The sequence below is a fragment of the Chiloscyllium punctatum genome, chromosome 17 (genome assembly GCF_047496795.1).
Source record: "Chiloscyllium punctatum isolate Juve2018m chromosome 17, sChiPun1.3, whole genome shotgun sequence".
Lineage (NCBI taxonomy): Eukaryota > Metazoa > Chordata > Chondrichthyes > Orectolobiformes > Hemiscylliidae > Chiloscyllium > Chiloscyllium punctatum.
The window spans coordinates 80,248,942-80,266,634 of record NC_092755.1 but is presented as its reverse complement, the minus strand read 5'-3'; the positions used below and the strand labels follow the sequence as shown (position 1 = coordinate 80,266,634).

Genomic DNA, 17,693 nt, shown 5'->3' with positions numbered 1-17,693 from the left:
GATCATTGTCCAACGTAGCAGACCAAGCAAGCAGTTATTTCTTGAGCTTCCCATGGAAATTCCTATGAATGACTTTCCACTGATCAGTTAAAATTCCCATTTGTGTATATGCTTCTGGTGTCTTAAATTCACTCAAATCTTTGCACTGCATTTTTCAATGAATTAATTTCTTCCATCACTGTTTGCATTCACTTCCTTTCCTGCTCTGACCACTACTCTCTTTCTGTCTTGCCCTAATCTGCTTATTTGATTTGCACGCACTGCTTTTTTCTATAATCTTTTTTAGAGCTCAAAATCTGCATGAAGACTGCAGTCCACAAAAACCAGGTTTAGGCAGTGATAAGGTGTCCAGAATGTAGTGGAACATACAAAAATGAGAGGAGCGTTAAAATTGTGAAGACAGCAACTAGAGATGGGGTATGGGGTCACAAGGAGGAGCTAGGAACATGCATTCCAAACAATGTTCTCTCTAAGCTGCACAGCTTCACTGGTCAGAGGTTCCGTGAACGCTAATCATCTGCCAGGGCACTAACTTTCAGAAGATGCTGCTACACATAGACCTTGGAGGACTGTGCAGCAGAAAAATAACTAGAGGGAACATTGTTGAGAATAAGATCTGGGTAAGAGACAGGATTTTGGGGCAAGTGGACAGGCAAAGTTGTACTACAGAAATTGTTAATACTTTTGGGAGTGGCAGGAGAACCAAGAGAGGAGAAAATAAACTAGAGCAATACTAAAGATGGCTAAATTACCATAATTAGTTTGGAAATTTCAGATTTAAGAATTTCTGTGAACTTTTGAGTTTGAAGAATTGTAAAAACTTGGACGTTTTTAAGAAAAACAATAAGGCATTTGTTTAAAGATGACATTTGCTGGAAGTGCCATGTTTATGTCAGCTGTTGGCTTATTGCAGAGCCTTGTCTGGGCTTATGGCAGTTAGGTTGCATCTTCTGATTCAGACAGAGAGTAGATTTTTCAATTGATGGTCAGCCTGGGCAAGGAAAATAGGTCTTCAGCTCAGCTCTCCTATTTCTAAAAAACATCTTGTCGTGGGTTCAGTGTGGTTCCTGGAGCTCTGGCCCTGTCCAAACTATACTCTCCTGCAGAGCATCCAGATAAATCCCTGATACTGAACTTTGTCAGCAACCTGCACTGGCAAAGTTCCCAAAGACATGTGCTCATGTTTGGTGACACTTGCCTTTGTGTTCCAGGACCTCAGACTGACAGCCAGCTGAACATTCAATACCTTATCCATTCTTTCGCCTTCGAGAACGGCCTTATTGGTCGAATGTGTTTTTAACCCACCAACAAAGAATCACTGCGTCGAGAAACCCATTTTTATCCCCTTACATGGTGGTTGTGTGCGTACATGCAAGTGTGTTTATTTCTGTGTTTTTGCTTTATTTAAAAGGGTGAACATTTATATTTTCGTGAATGCATTGGAGACAGTTCAGAGAAAGTTCACTTGATTAATTCCAGGAGATGAAAGGCTTTTTTTTTAATGAGGACACATTGAGTTTAAAAGGATGAGAGGAGGTTTAACTGAGATATATAACATGTTAAAAGGGATTGGTAACGTAGATACAATGCAGAGGTTACTTCTTTTGGGGCAAACTAGAATGAGAGATTATAATGTCGGGGTGGCAGATTTAAAAGAGGTGAGGAAAAATTAATTCTGTCAAAGATCATGAATTTGTGTTTTACAATAAAGCAATAGTTTGTATTAAAGAAATCTATTTAATGGATTTTTTTGTTACATCTAATATAGAGAAAGCATACAAATGGCCTTATTGGAAACTAGGTAACACATTTGCACATACGTGGTGATCCACATAGTAATGGGACTAGAGAAAGACAGTGCACTCCTCCCCATTTCAATGATAATGTTAGGCCATATAAGTCATAGAGATGTACAGCACAGAAACAGACCCTTCAGTCAAACTCGTCCATGCCGATAATTTAAATTAATTCACATTTTCATGAAAGTTAATATATTTTCCAAAATAATGCTGCAGACCTAGACAAAATGTTCTCTTGTCTGAGTCCCACTTTAGTATTCTTTTCTCCAGTAAAAACTCGCTTTTTAACACATTGTATTGGTAAAACGAGATTTTCCTGATATATAACGTAGCTTGCCTCAGCTCTATGGAGAAAATTTAACTCGCCATTTATTAGACAGATTTAGTGAAAAACAAAGACAGCATTTCAATGTTTTTAACCTAAATGCAGGATCCACTAATTAGAGCTCAATAGTGTACACACAAAGAAAACTAGATTAGGATCAAGTGTACATGCATGATTAGAATTTCAAATGTCCTACCTGACTGTAACTGTAGAAGAGGGAGCCTTGGTATTAGTGCTGTCACCTTCCGAGTGTGGAGGAGATGCAGTTCCAGATGTTGATGATACAGATGCCCCTGTTGTAGTTGGCACAGCCATTTCTGAAGATAAGGTGCTATAATAACCAGAAACTTCCATTCCTGGTGGTGGTGGCGTTAGACAGTATGTACCATCAGGCATCATGTAATATCCATAATACATGGTTGTTACTGCTGCTATAACACAAAATTCCACAATCAGTTCTCTTCCCATTTCACAATGTTCCAAAAAAATTTAGAATGGAACAGTCATTCATCTTCATTGCTCATGCTTTTATTGAACAATACATCTTCAGACGCTTAACCATAATTATTTGAATAGTTTTAAATATTCATTAGATCATCAAATGAACAGATTAGATATCTGATAATCAATATATTCTATTAGACCAGTTACATCTAAAAAACTTAGCAAACTAAATTTAAGCTGAAAATAGATTTTTTTTGTTATTTCAATTTTAATCTAGAAGTTAACCTTTAACAAATTAGTTTTGCATGTCAGGATTCAACTAACATTCTGAAACTATTTGCTTGATGTATATTATCTTATTAAATCAATTTGATTAAACTTCCAAGATGCAAAAGATGGATTGCATTTACTCAACTGGTCTTTCTGGCTTTACTAACTGGTTTGAACTGAGTGCAGTGCTAAAAAATGACAAAGAATCAAACCTCATTAGACCTGTAGTAGAATCTATTTGCTCATGAAGTTGCTGTCACTTTAATTTTGAAGCAACAATCAATTCTACTAGAAAGCATAAATTTATTAACCTGATTAGGCAGGGTTGCCGAGAACATTGTTTCCAAATCAGCTTACATGACAAGACTACAAATAGATAAGTAATTGCTAACATGCCCCACACAACCCAGAGAATTATTCCCCTGCCAATACTTCCTTAATTCTTGCAACACACCCATCCTGAACTGAAAAACATGGAAACAATAAGATCAATACCTTACATTCTGGGTAAATACAAACTAGACAGAGCATTGCATTACAGTGCATAGCACTTGTATGTTTCCATAATCTTAGAGACCTAAAAGTGAGACACAGAACATTAATAATGGGCCAAGAATTGAAGCTGAGTATTAAGTAGAAAATCCATAACTCTATTTAAGGCATTGATTGGAAGGGGTCAAAAGCTGGTCAGTGGTGGAGGAAGGAAAGCCTACTTGTGCTGCTGAGAGAGAAAGATCCCATTTCACTGTGCATACCAAAAACAAAATAAGCAATTAGCTGCAATAGACCATATAATTAAGTCTTTCTCATGCAAATATTAACAAGCACAGAGATGTAGCCTTTTAAAAACTGGTCTACTGACAAAGAGTTCCTTATAATGCACCTTTCAACTTTAAACTTCTGAGGCAAGTTCACTAGAGTCAATATTTTAAGCTTGGTGTAACTAATTTTCTTTTCCCCTGGATGATTTCCTTTGATTTTACATCTCAAAGAATCAGCTAGTGACTGGAATTACTGTGCTGATTTACCATAGAGCTTTCAGTATTCCAACTTCTGTAGAACCTAAGATTACAATAAATGAGAGGCTCAAAAAATAAATATTGGAGAATTCAAAAGTATACATAGTGAGTCAATTCACTATTCCCACCAGTAAATAGCTATCCTACACAGCTCACAGCACAGCATAGCTCATTAAACTGTTTCTCACCATAAATATTTCAAGTAGTGTAGATGCAATTCTAAGAGATAAGAGGGAAGCATTAGTTTAGTTTTCATTATTTCAGTAAAGTTCTAACATGAACACTATGTGCCACAAACTTCTAAAGGGAATTACCATCTGACCAGAATCAAAAGGACTGTGCAACTGAAGAAAGAGAGGTCAACTCAAGGATCACCAAAAATTGGACCTGGGAGTCAAAACTATGAAGCCAGCAGTCTGTGGAGGTCAACCAGGCACCCTGCTGCATTTCAGAGGTACGGCTGAGTAAGATTGGCCATGTCAAGTCTCAGTGCACTCACATAGATTCTGAGGGACCAACAAGAAGGGCTGGTAGTCCTCCTTCACATTAAGTAAAGTCGGGCAAAGAGTTCACTCATCACAGGTAGGATCAATGAAGATTTAGAGGGACAGAAATCAATTAGGAATAGTCAGCTTGGTTTTGTGTCACTCATCACAGGTAGGATTTATGAGCATTTAGATTAGATTTGATTAGATGCCTACAGTGTGGAAACAGGCCCTTCGGCCCAACAAGTCCACACCGACCCTCCAAAGGGCATCCCCCCCAGACCCATTTCCCTTTAACCAATGTATCTAACACTATGGGAAATTTAGCATGGCCAATTCACCTAACCAGCACATATTTGGACTGAGGGAGGAAACCGGAGCACCTGAAGGAAACCCACACAGACACAGGGAGAATGTGCAAACTCCATGCAGACAGTCACCCAGGCTGGAATTGAACCTGGGACCCTGGTGCTGTGAGGTAGCAGTGCTAACCACGGAGCCACTGTGCTGCTGTGGGACAAAAATCAAATAGGGATAGTCAGCATTGTTTTGTGTGAGGAAAATCATGTCTCACAAACTCGATTGAGTATTTTGAGGAAGTTACCAAAAAGATTCAATGATGTCAGAGCAGTAGACATTATTTATTTGGATTTTAGTAAAACTTTTGACAGGTTTTGCACGGTAGCCTAATTTGTAAAATTTGGTCACATGGGATTCAGAGTGAGCTTGCCAGTTTCATAAATAACTGGCTTAACGGCAGAAGACAGAGAGTAATGGTGGAGGGTTGCTGTTCGGACAGGAGGCCTGTGATTAACTGTGTTCCACAGGAATTAGTTCCAGGTCCTCTTTTATTTGTCATTTATATAAATAACTTGGATGAGAATATAGAAGGCATGGTTACTAAGTTTGTGGATAACACCAAAATTGGTGGCAGAATAGACACTGAAGAAGGTTTTCTAGGATTACAAAGGGGTCTTCATCAAATAGGTCAATGGGCTGAAAAATAGCAGATGGAGTTCAATCTGGATAAATGCAGAGTATGGCATTTGGTAAAACAAACTGGGGTAGGGCTTATACAATTAATGGCAAGGTCTTGGGTAGTGTTGTAGAATAGAGGGACCTGGGGTGCAGGTACATAATTCTTTGAAGTTTGCATCACATTTAGACAGGGTGGCCCAGATAAAAAGGCATTTGGCACACTTGTCTTCACTGCTCCATCCTTCGAGTATAGGAGTAGGGAAGTCATGTCGAGGTTGTATAGGACATTGGTGAAGCCTCTTCTGGAATACTGTGTCCAGTTCCGGTCACTCGGTTATAGGAAGGATATTATCATGGTGGAGAGTTCAATGAGATTTACCAGGATGTTGCTGGGTATGGAAGGTTTGAATTATAAACAAAGGCTGAATAGGCTGGGATGTTTTTTTCACTGGACCATAGGAGGTTGAGTGGCGATTTGATAGAAGTTTATAAAATACTGAGAGGTATGGTTGTGTTGATGGTAGCTGTCTTTTCCCTAGGATGGGAGATTTCAAGATTATGGGGCAGATTTTTAAGGTGAGAGGAGAGCGATTTAAAGAAAAGATATAACAGGCAAACTTTTTTTACACAAAGGGTGGTTCGCATGTGGAATGAACTTCCTGACTGTGACGGATGCGGGTATACTTACAACATTTCAAAGACATTTGGACAGACACATGAATAGCAAAGGTTTGGAGGACATGAGCGAGGAGCAGGCAGGTGGGACTAGTGTAGTTTAGGATTATGTTTGGTATGGACTGGTTGGATCGAAGGGACTGTTTCCGTGCTGTATGACACAATGATAGCTTCAAGTAGGACTGTAGAGCCTGACAAGGTAAAAACAATGACTGCAGATGCGGAAAACCAAATACTGGATTAGTGGTGCTGGAAGAGCACAGCAGTTCAGGCAGCATCCAACAAGCAGCGAAATCAACGTTTCGGGCAAAAGCCTGACAGGCTAGTCAGAGACGCCGCAGCATGGTGTTTACCAACTCAGAGCCAGATCCTTAAGCTAGACTGCAGACCATTCATTAACGCATGTCTGAGCTAATATAGTTAAACATCACACAACACCTGGTTGTAGAGCATCAGGTTTAGTTGGAAGCACTATCTTTTGGCAGGCTGCTCCTTCATCAGGTGGCAATCACCTGATGGAGCAGCACTCCAAATGCTAGTGCTTCCAAGTAAGCCTGTTGGACTATAACCTGGTGCTGTGTGATTTTTAACTTTGTCCACACAATCCAACACCAGCATCTCCACATCATGAGTTAACATACTTTAAGTCTCTGTATTGCAAAATGGGTTCTGTCTGGAGGCCATTCACAAGTCAATTCATATGCAAGTCAGAACACAATGCAAGATAATGGAAATCAGCCATTCAGAACATGGTCATATGTGCAGTCTTTAAAATTACAGCCATGTATGGGATTACATTCATAAATTGGATGTTCGTAAATCAGAGTCACCTTGTATTTCAGGTACCAAGTGCATGTGGGACACTGTACCGCTAAATTGTTCATTTTTACAAACAATCGTACAATGTGTAAAAGAAGGTTCAAATTTCTACACCCACCATTCTAACTTATTGACACAAGAAATATAAATCTAAAAAGGAAAGTGCTACCCTTTCCAGTCTATAATAAAGGAGAAACAAACAAAACAAAGTGGCCAATTTTAGAAAAAACTCCCCACTCCCGAAGGAAATCAAGCAAGCTCAAGAAAACTGAAGTAATAATGATGCATCAGCGAGGTCTGCACTGCCAAAATTCCTCCTCCTCCTCTAACAAATCTGAGTGCTTCTCCAGTCTAATTGGCTGTTTTTCGATTTAAGCTTATGTAAATAATTTCTCTTCAAATACATCTTCAATAATTCCAAAAAACAGTGACAATACAAATTCATATGACAACTCCCCACCATACCTGAAACAAAAGTTCTAAATAAACAGCCATTTGACTTAATTATTCTCACAACAATTTAGTTTTTAAAATACCTTGCCAGGCCTAACTGATGTATTAGAAAACCAGCCCAACATCTCATCTTATGCATTAAAGAAAGCATATACAGAATACCTTCATTTGGTTTAATTTACAAATCAGTTAAATAACTGTGTTCATAGTTGACACAAAAGGGGTCAGTTAGCTCAGTAGACCAGATGGCTGGTTTGCAATGTAAAGCAATGCCAACAGTATGAGGTCCAAATCCCACACCAGCTGAAGGTTTTCCCTTCTCAAACTTATCCTTTGCCTGAGATATGGTGACCATCAGGTTAAACTCACAACCAGATGTATCTCTCTAAGATAGTAGCCCCAATGTCCTCTGGGACCATGGCAACTTTGGGTGGCATGGTGGCTCAGTAGTTAGCGCTGTGAGACAGCAGTGCAAGGGACATGGCTTCAATTCCACCCTTGGATAAATGTCTGTATGGAGTTTGCACATTCTCTCCATGACTGCGTGGGTTTCCTCCCACTGTCCAAAAATGCGCAGGTTGGGTGGATGGCCATGTTAAATTGTCCACAGTGTCCAGGAGTGTATATGTTAGGTAGATTAGCCACTGAAAAATGCGTTGCTGAAAAAGCGCAGTGAAAAAGGTGCCAGGAGTGGAGGTTGGGTTGGTGGCGGGTGTTGAGTCGGTCGCCCAAGATAGAAATGGAAAGGTCTAGGAAGGGGAGGGAGGAGTCTGAGATGGTCCAGGTAAATTTGAGGTCGGGGTGGAAGGTGTTAGTAAAGTGGGTGAACTGTTCATCCTTTTCCTCCGCTACACTGGCACCACCCCCACCTTTTCCTCAGCTACACTGGCACCACCCCCCCCGCCCACCCCTTTTCCTCCGCTCACTGGCACTACCCCCCACCTTTTCCTCCGCTACATCAATGACTGTATCGGCGCTACCTTGTGCTCCCACGAGGAGGTTGAACGGGCGACCGATTCAACAGGGACATTTACTATAAACCGACTGACTCCCACAGCTACCTAGATTACACCTCCTCCCACCCTGCCCCCTATAAAAACGCCATCCCATATTCCCAATTCCTTCGCCTCCGCCGCATCTGCATCCCAGGAGGACCAATTCCATTACCGAACAACCCAGATGGCCACCTTCTTCAAAGACCGCAATTTCCCCTCAGACGTGGTTGACGATGCTGTCCACCGCATCTCCTCCACTTCCCGCTCCTCCGCCCTTGAACCCCGCCTCTCCAATTGCCACCAGGACAGAACCCCACTGGTCCTCACCTACCACCCCACCAACCTCCAGATAAAGGGGATCATCCTTCATCATTTCCGCCACCTCCAAACAGACCCCACCACCAAGGATATATTTCCCTCCCCTCCCCCATCAGCGTTCCGGAAAGACCACTCCCTCCATGACTCCCTCGTCAGGTCCACACCCCCCACCAACCCAACCCTCCACTCCTGGCACCTTCCCCTGCAACCGCAAAAAATGCAAAACTGGCACCCACACCTCCCCCCTCACTTCCCTCCAAGGCCCCAAGGGATCCTTCCATATCCGTCACAAATTCACCTGCACCTCCACACACATCATTTGCTGCATCGACTGCACCTGATGTGGCCTCCTCTACATTGGGGAGACAGGCCGCCTACTTGCAGAACGTTTCAGAGAACACCTCTGGGACATCCGCACCAACCAACCCAACCGCCCCGTGGTTGAACGCTTTATCTCCCCCTCCCACTCTGCCAAGGACATGCAGGCCTCCTCCATCGCCAGACCATGGCAACACGACGCCTGGAGGAAGAGCGCCTCATCTTCCAACTAGGAACCCTCCAACCACAAGGGATGAATGCAGATTTCTCCAACTTCTTCATTTCCCCTCCCTCCACCTTATCTCAGTTCCAACCCTCAGACTCAGCACCGCCTTCTTGACCTGCAATCTTCTTCCCGATCTCTCTGCCCCCACCCCCATCCCCTCTCCGGCCTATCACCCTCACCCTAACCTCCTTCCACCTATCACATTCCCAATGCCCCTCCCCCAAGTCCCTCCTCCCTACCTTTTATCTGAGCCGGCTTGGCACACCTTCCTCATTCCTGAAGAAGGGCTTATGCCCGAAACATCGATTCTCCTGCTCCTTGGATGCTGCCTGACCTGCTGCACTTTTTCAGCAACACATTTTTCAGCTCTGATCTCCAGTATCTGCAGTCCTCACTTTCTCCTAGATTAGCCACTGGAAATACCGGGTTATAGGGATGAGGTAGGGGGTTGAGTCAAGGTGGGCTGCTTTTCAGAGGGTCTGTGTGGATTTGATGGGCCAAATGCCTGCTTTCATATGGTAGGGATTCTATGATTCACCTTTAAAGCAAATAAGCATCTTAGATCAATCACATACTTGGATTTTGATAAGGCACTTTATAACTTCTCCATTCAGTCAATCAGATCCTCAAACCATCTCTATGTAACCATTTTGCAATCAATCAAGGGAAAAGGTGAAAAATCATGGGGAACAATTTTATCCCTCCTCACTTAACAGCTTGGGGTATCCCTTCTAAAACCATACATTGTGGAACCTTGTCTGAGGATTGATTGTTAACTCTGACCCCTCAAAGTAATTTCTGAATATGAAAAGAAAATGATAATTAGTTATACAAACTTTTAAATCTTTGGAACTTATCTTCCAGTAGCTCTGGCTCACTCTTGCCAGCTCCCAATTTGCATAACTGAAGCATTGCTACATCACTCAGCTTTCAGACACCTGCCCAGACAATAGTATTTCAAGACCCAGACTAATGCAAGATCAAAAGAAGAAATCTATGTGCAGCAAAGCAAAGGCATGTGCACTTCAAAATATAGATTGCTGCTCCATTCTCAGTCTTCATCTTGTACCAACATGCTACCCCATGAAGAACTCCTGTGGAGACACACAGCCAGTTTCCATAGCTGCCAACGGGCCCTACTGACAGAAGGCTCTATCGCTTCTCCATTCTTTCCAAACCCACACTTATTGCTTCATTGCTAGTTGCCTATCTTGACTTTATTTTACTTAGTCAGAAACTCATTTCACTGTGACTGATGCCATTTCTAAACTGGACCACTCACTCAGGCTGAACAAACTGCGCACACCACAAATATTTGCAACCTAGTTAAGCTCCCTAAAACACACTTTCTTCGTCAACAACTTCAGACCTGTTGAGAGTTGAATACTCCAATACGTTTTAAATGCGCACCACAACACCCTCAGTCAACCTCCCCCACTCTGCGCAACTTTCATCATTTCCACTTATCCAGAACAACGTTCGGTCCCAAACTAATTTTTACTTTTCCAGAACTCCCCCACACATTCATCTAGAGTGGTCCACACCCCAAAAAAATCCTTTCAACTCTTTTAATATTCCTCTACCTCTAAGATCACCTAAGCCCTTCAAGCAATTACATCCCATCTCAAGTCCATCATCATACCTTTACTAGGCTTGTTATTCCTTCTAATGTGCATGGGGGTCTTCAAATATAAAATATACTTTATCAGTGCAAGATTGCATTGCAGCCAAAGTTAATTTCTATCAAACCAGAAGAGGCAGCTCAGAAATCAGTTGCATAAAGTATTTTTAGTGTAGCTGGACAGATGAAATATAATGGAAATACAAATGGAAAGTGTTTCACACAAGGAAGATAAACTTGGCAAGTGATGTCATCCATGAATGGAACTGAAACCCTAACACTGTCATTACTGTTTAAGTTAAAAGAGGCTTATGACTCTTAGTTAACTTAATATTCAACAAGTCAAAGCATCACAGCAGAAATCATCAGAAATCAACCAAAACAATAAGCATGAAATTAGTGGAGATTATGCTCAAACCACAATATACCTTGGTCAGGTTGGATCTTGAGTATTCAGTCCAGTGCTGGTCAGGGAAAACACATTTTTTGGACATGTGAAGAGCTAAAATTATGAGGAAAGGCTTTGACATTTAGGGAAATGGGGTTACAATCTTAAAAGTATGTGAGATATATTCTTCTTGAAGATAATCTGTATTGAAAAGTAAAATCCAGAAAGCTACTTCAAACAAAAAATGCTAGAGCGAGTCAAGGATTCAAATTAATGTGCATCAATCTTGAGACTGTTTGCATAAAGTTCTTATGCGACTGTTCGTATAACGATGAGCCAAATCAATATTGCTGCATAAAAAATATCTTGTGAGCAGCTGAATGCAAAAATATCTCATGAGCAGCTGAATGCAAAAGGGTTGGCAAAACAGCCTTTCAAAGATGCTCCGCCATTCAATTAGATCTTAACTGATGTTCTATGTCAAAACATACTCTTGCCTTATCCTTATATCCTTTGAATTCCTTCAAAATTATCAGTCACAGTTTTGAACATACTCAAGTTGGGAAGGTGATGGCCCTAGAGGTATTATCACAAGACTGTTCAACGAGCGACCCAGTTCTGGGGATCCAGGTTCAATTCCCACCACGGCAGATGGTGGAATTTGAATTCAATAACAATCTGAAATTAAGAATCTAACAATAACCATGATACCACTGTGATTGTCCTAAAACCCATCTGGATTACTAAAGCTCTTTAGGGAAGGAAGCTACCACCCGTACCTGATCAGGCCTATGTATAACTCCAGACCTACAGGAATGTGGTTGACTCTCAACTGCCCCCGGGCAATTAGGGATGGGCAATAAATGTTGGTCTACCCAGTGAAGCCCTTATCTCGTGAATGAATTAAGAAAAGTACTCAATGTCTGATGCTCCAATTACTGGTGCATAAAATTCTAAAGAATCACCACCCAGAGTGAAAACACTTCTCATCTCCCTCCTACACAGCCTGTGTTCCTTATTCTGAGATTGCAGAATCAGATGAAACAACATGCAGCCAGGAGAAACATCCTTTCTACATTTACCCTGTCATACCCTCTTAAGAATTTTGTATGCTAGCGAATTTTGAGAAGCTTTGTAGCTCAGGTTGAGGTTCTGGATGCAGGTTTGCTCGCTGAGCTGGAGGGTTTGTTTTCAGACGTTTTGTCACTGTACTCGGTAACATCCTCAGATGAAGCACTAGTGGCATGGTCTGCTTTCTCTTTGTGTGTTTAGGTTTCCTTGGGTTGGTGATGTCATTTCTTGTGGTGATGCATTCCTTGTTCTTTTTCTCAGAGGGTGGTAAATGAAACTAGTCACCAGGATACATGAACTTAAACTAGTCACAAATGGACATGACCCACTCTCACTACTATCCTTACAAACAGATGAGGAAGGACACCACTTCAACTGGGACAACACATCCATCATAGGACAAGCCAAAAAGAGATACGCAGGAGAATTCCCAGAAGTATGGCATTCCAACCAGCACTCAATCAACAAACACATTGACTTGGATCCCATTTACAACCCTCAGAGAAAAAGAACAGGAAATTGCATCGCCACCGGAAATGGTGTCATCACAGAATATGATATCACCCACCCAAGGAAACCTAAACACAAATAGAAAGCGGGCCATCCCACCAGTTCTTCATACGAAGGCTCACTGATGATGTTACCTAGTATAGTGATGAAACGTCTGAAAACAAACCTTCCAGCTCAGCGAGCAAACCTACATTCAGAATTTTGTATGCTTGAACAAGATCCCCTCTCATTCTTCTAAACTCCAGAAAAATAAAGACTGTCTATTTAATCCTTCCTCAATAGCAAACCCTTGATCAAAGCAATTGTTGGTGAACGTTTGCTGCATTTCTGCCGTAGTAAATATATTTTTCCTTAGGCAAAGAGGCCAACACTGCATACAACATGTAATCATGTATAAAGGATTGCATATAAGCGTGCTGTGTGTTTATGTTTTAGATTAGGTGCGCGAAGATTCAAGGTTCAATATCTATCATGACCAACTATCTTCAGCTGCTTCATCAACAAACATTCCTTCTTCAAAAGGGCAGGGATGGGACTCCTCAATGATTGCACTGTGTTCTGTTCAAATACTAATTCCTTAAATAATTAAGCAGTCTGGGCCTCCACATAAATGTTAATAAAGAGGCAAGTAATGTGCTTGCCTCACAAGAACCAGCCAATGACCATCTCCAAGGGTGCCACTTGACATTCTTAACTGCATTAAAGTTATCATATCTTTCACTATCAATATTTTGATTGGCCATGTTAAGTGCTATGGTTACATTAGTTAGGACATTCTGCAACAAGTAGCTAACCACCTGGCTTCCTAAAACATTACCACCACTGACAAGACAGAAGTCAAGAGTGTGACAAAATATTCCGAACTTAGATCGTAAAACAATACATCACAGGAACAGGTCTTTTGGCCCACAATGTTGTGCCAAACATGACACCAAATTAAACTAATCCCTTCTGCTTGCACTTGGTCCACACCCCTCCATTGCTTACATACTCACATGCTTATCTAAACATCACTTAAACATCTGTATAATATCTGCCACCGGCACCATCCTTGGCAGTGTATTCCAAGCTCCTACCACTGTGTAAAACACTTGCCTTCACATCCCCTTTTTTGAACATTCCTCCTCACACCTTAAATACATGCTCCACAGTTTTTGATGTTTCAACTCTGGGAAAAAGATTTTGACTGTCTATCTATGCATCTCATAATCTTACAGACTTCTATCAAGTCTTCTCGCAGTTTCATTGCTCCAGAGAAAACAATCCCAGTTTTTTTTTTAAGCCTTTCCTTATATTTCCTGCTCTTTAAGCCAGGCATCATCCAGGTAAAACTCTTCTGCACCCTCTCCAAAGCCTCAACATCCTTCTTGCAATGTGATGACCAGAATTGAACACAATACTCTAAGTGTGGCTGAACCAAAGTCTTATACAGCTACAACAGGGCATCCTGAATATTGTACTTAATTCCCTGACCAATAAAGACAGGCACGCTTTATGCCTTCTTTACCACCCTATCTACCTGCATGGTCATTTTCAAGGAGCTATGGACTTGGACCTAGAAGTCTAAGTTAGATGTAACAAGTAGGTTAGACCAGGGAAACCCAATGGATGTCATCTATCTAGACTTCCAAAAGGCCTTTGAAAGATGCCTCACAGGAGACTGCTGAGTAAGGTGAGGGCCCATGGTATTTGAGGTGAGCTACTGGCATGGATTGAGGATTGGCTGTCTGTCAAAAGGCAAAGAATTAGGCTAAAAGGTTCTTTTTCGGAATGGCAGCTGGTGACAAGTGGGGTCCCGCAGGGTTCAGTGTTGGGGCCGCAGCTGTTCACTTAATATATTACTGATCTGGATGAAGGGACGGGGGCATGCTAGTGAGGTTCGCCGATGATACGAAGTTATGCAGACAGGCAGATAGTACTGAGGAGGTTGGGAGGCTGCAGGAAGATTTAGACAGTTTAGGAAATGGCTGATGAAATTCAACATGAGCAAATGCGAAGTCTAACACTCTGGGAAAAAAAGAATACAGACATGGACTATTTTCTAAACGGTGAGAAAATTCATAAAGCCAAAGTACAATGGGAGTGCTAATACCAGATTCTCGAAAGGTTGAGTTGCAGGTTGAGTCCTTGATTAAGAAAGCAACTGCAATGCTGTCATTTATCTCAAGAGGGTTGGAATATAAAAGCAGCAATGTGCTTCTGAGACTTTATAAAGCTCTAGTTAGGCCCCATTTAGAATACGGTGTCCAATTTTTATCCAAGTCATTTCTATACATATATATCCAACAGCAGGGATCCCGATAAAGATCCCTGTGGAACACCACTCGTCACGGACCTCCAGCTGAAAAACACCCTACCATCATTACCCTCTGCCTTCCATGGGCAAGCAAATACTGAATCCATGCAGCCAAGTCACCGTGGATCCCATGCATCTTGATCTTCCGGATGAGCCTACTGAGAGATCTTGTCAAAGGTCTTACTAAAATCCATGTAGACAACATCCACTGCTCTACCCTCATCAATCACTTTTGTCACCTCCTCGAAAAATTCAATAAAGTCAGCCATGCTGACTGCACCTAATTAAGCCATGCTTTTCCAAACTCATGCAAATCCTAAGAATTCTATCCAATGGCTTCCCAGCCACTCATTGGTCTATGGCTTTCTGCACCATTCCTAATTGCCCTTCTTGAACAGAGGAACAACATTAGCTACTTGCCGGTCCTCTGAGACCTCTCCCATCACTAATGAAGATACAAAGATTTCGGTCAAGGCCCCAGCAAACTCCTCTCTCAAAAACCTGGGATTGATTCCATCGGACCCTGGGGACTTATCCACCTTAATGCTCTTCAAGAGACCCAACACCACTTCTTTCTTGATATCAAAATGTGCTAGCATTTTAGCATGCTCCACACAAATCTCACTATCCCCCATATCCTTCACTTGGGTGAATACCAACGCAAAATACTCAATTAGGATCTCACCCACATCCTCGGCCTCCAAGCACAAGTTTCCTCTTTTATCCTTGAGTGGTCCTACCTTCTAGGAGAAAGTGAGGACTGCAGATGCTGGAGATCAGAGCTGAAAATGTGTTGCTGGAAAAACGCAGCAGGTCAGGCAGCATCCAAGGAACAGGAGAATCGACGTTTCGGGCATAAGCCCTTCTTCAGGATTCCTGAAGAAGGGCTTATGCCCGAAACGTCGATTCTCCTGTTCTTTGGATGCTGCCTGACCTGCTGCACTGGTCCTACCTTCTCCCTAGTTATCCTCTTGTTTTTAATGCGTGTAGTAAAAGCTTTGGGATTCTCTTTAACTCTACTTGCCAAAGTCACTTCATGGCCCCTTCTTAAGCAGGGAATTAGGAGCGTGTGTTCTTTCCTGTTTTCTTTATATTCCTCACAGGCCAGGTCTGATTTTAGCTTCTTAAAGCTTGCATTGAATTTTTTTTCCTTTTGACTAAATTCATAACCTCCCTCATGATCCAAGGGTTCCTTATGTTGCCATCTTTGTCTTTTTTTCTTTACGGGAACATGTCAGTCCTGAACTCTCATCAAGTCTGAAAACAATTCCCACATGTCAAATTGGACATGCCTGATAATAGCTCCTCCCAAGCAACACTCCCTTGCCCTGCCTAATACTGACGTAATTTGCCCTCCCCCAATTTAGCACGTTGCCACAAGGTCCTGACTTATCCTTGTTCATACCTCTTAAAATTTAAGGAGTTCTGATTACTGTTTTCAAAATCCTCTCCCACTGACTGGTCAGTCACCTGACCAAGCTTATTAGTCAGTACAAGGTCCACTATGGCCCCTCCTCTAGTTGGACTATTCACACACTGTTTGAAGAAACCACCTTGGATGCACTTAACAAATTCTGTTCCATCTAAGCCTCTTGCTCTTAGTGAGACCCAGTCAATATTGGGGAAGTTAAACTTGCCTAAAGAAGTGCAACTGTAATGTCACTTAAATTCAATACCAGCTAATCCATCATTTGAAAATCCATTCCTCTGCCGGTGTAGCATAGCTAGCTGTAAAGCGCTCTACCTAAACAAGGTACTGCACTAGCTCACCAAGGCTTCTTGTAAGTTATCACCCTATCCTCCATGTAGCAGGTGCAGATGGCAACTGAATTTCCCTTCCAAATCATACAGTATCCTAACTTGAACAAATATTATAATTTCATCAATGTCACTGGGTCATGGACCTCTGCATTCAATGGAATTCACAAACTCTGCTAACTTGAGCAGGCACACTACCACAAAGCTTTCAAGGGCTGCCAGGATGCTGCCAAATGCTATCTTGCCAAAAATGTGAATATTTCTGCAAGTGAAAAAAAAATCCCACATATGGAAGAGGCTTACACATGAATGAATGCATTCAAGATATAATAGCACAAAACTGGAAGAGGAAAAAAAAATCTATTAAATTGTCATCAAGTCTAATTTCAGACACTTTTCTGCATACTTACAATCTGCAGCAGTGTATTCTACCGTGGCTGCTGCTGCTTCTGAGTTGTTAGATTCTTGCTGTTTTTGCACATTTTTGGCATCTGCTTGTACTTTGCGTACTAAAGCTGCAAGAGGATGGTCTGGATCCATTACTTTCAAAGGCTAAAGTAAAATATTCAAAGAGAATATGCATTCTCCTGTCAATCAAAATTTAAGGATACAAATACATCTTTTAGTTTTCTACACAACTTTGCAAATTATGAGCAGAAATTTGCCATTTGACCCCTCAAGCCCTGGTCTGACATTCTATAAGATCATAGATGATCTAATTGTAACCTTAAGTCTGCAATCCCACCTACCCCAAAACCCTTCCACCCCCTTGTTTAATAGGAACTTATTACTACCTAAAAAATATTCCCAGTACTTTGCTTCCACCAACCTTTTAGAGAGAATTCCAAAGAGTCATAACTCTCAGGGAAAAAAACCCATTGAGATTTAAATTAGTGACCCTGATTTTTAAACAATAATCCCTAGA

General features: G+C 41.6%; 1 protein-coding gene across 3 annotated transcripts in view; it reads right to left on the bottom strand.

Annotated features, from left to right (window-relative positions):
• Nucleotides 1-17,693, bottom strand: part of sfswap (splicing factor SWAP) — a 127,922-nt gene that overhangs the window by 88,104 nt on the left and 22,125 nt on the right. For 2 of the 3 annotated variants that reach the window (XM_072587682.1, XM_072587680.1), the window contains exons 7-8: nucleotides 17,179-17,320; nucleotides 2,321-2,555 (exon numbers count right to left, since the gene is read on the bottom strand). In XM_072587682.1, coding sequence (XP_072443783.1) covers nucleotides 2,321-2,555; nucleotides 17,179-17,320 — 377 coding nt within the window. The remainder of the gene's footprint in view (nucleotides 1-2,320; nucleotides 2,556-17,178; nucleotides 17,321-17,693) is intronic. The other variant, XM_072587681.1, reaches the window with a different exon arrangement.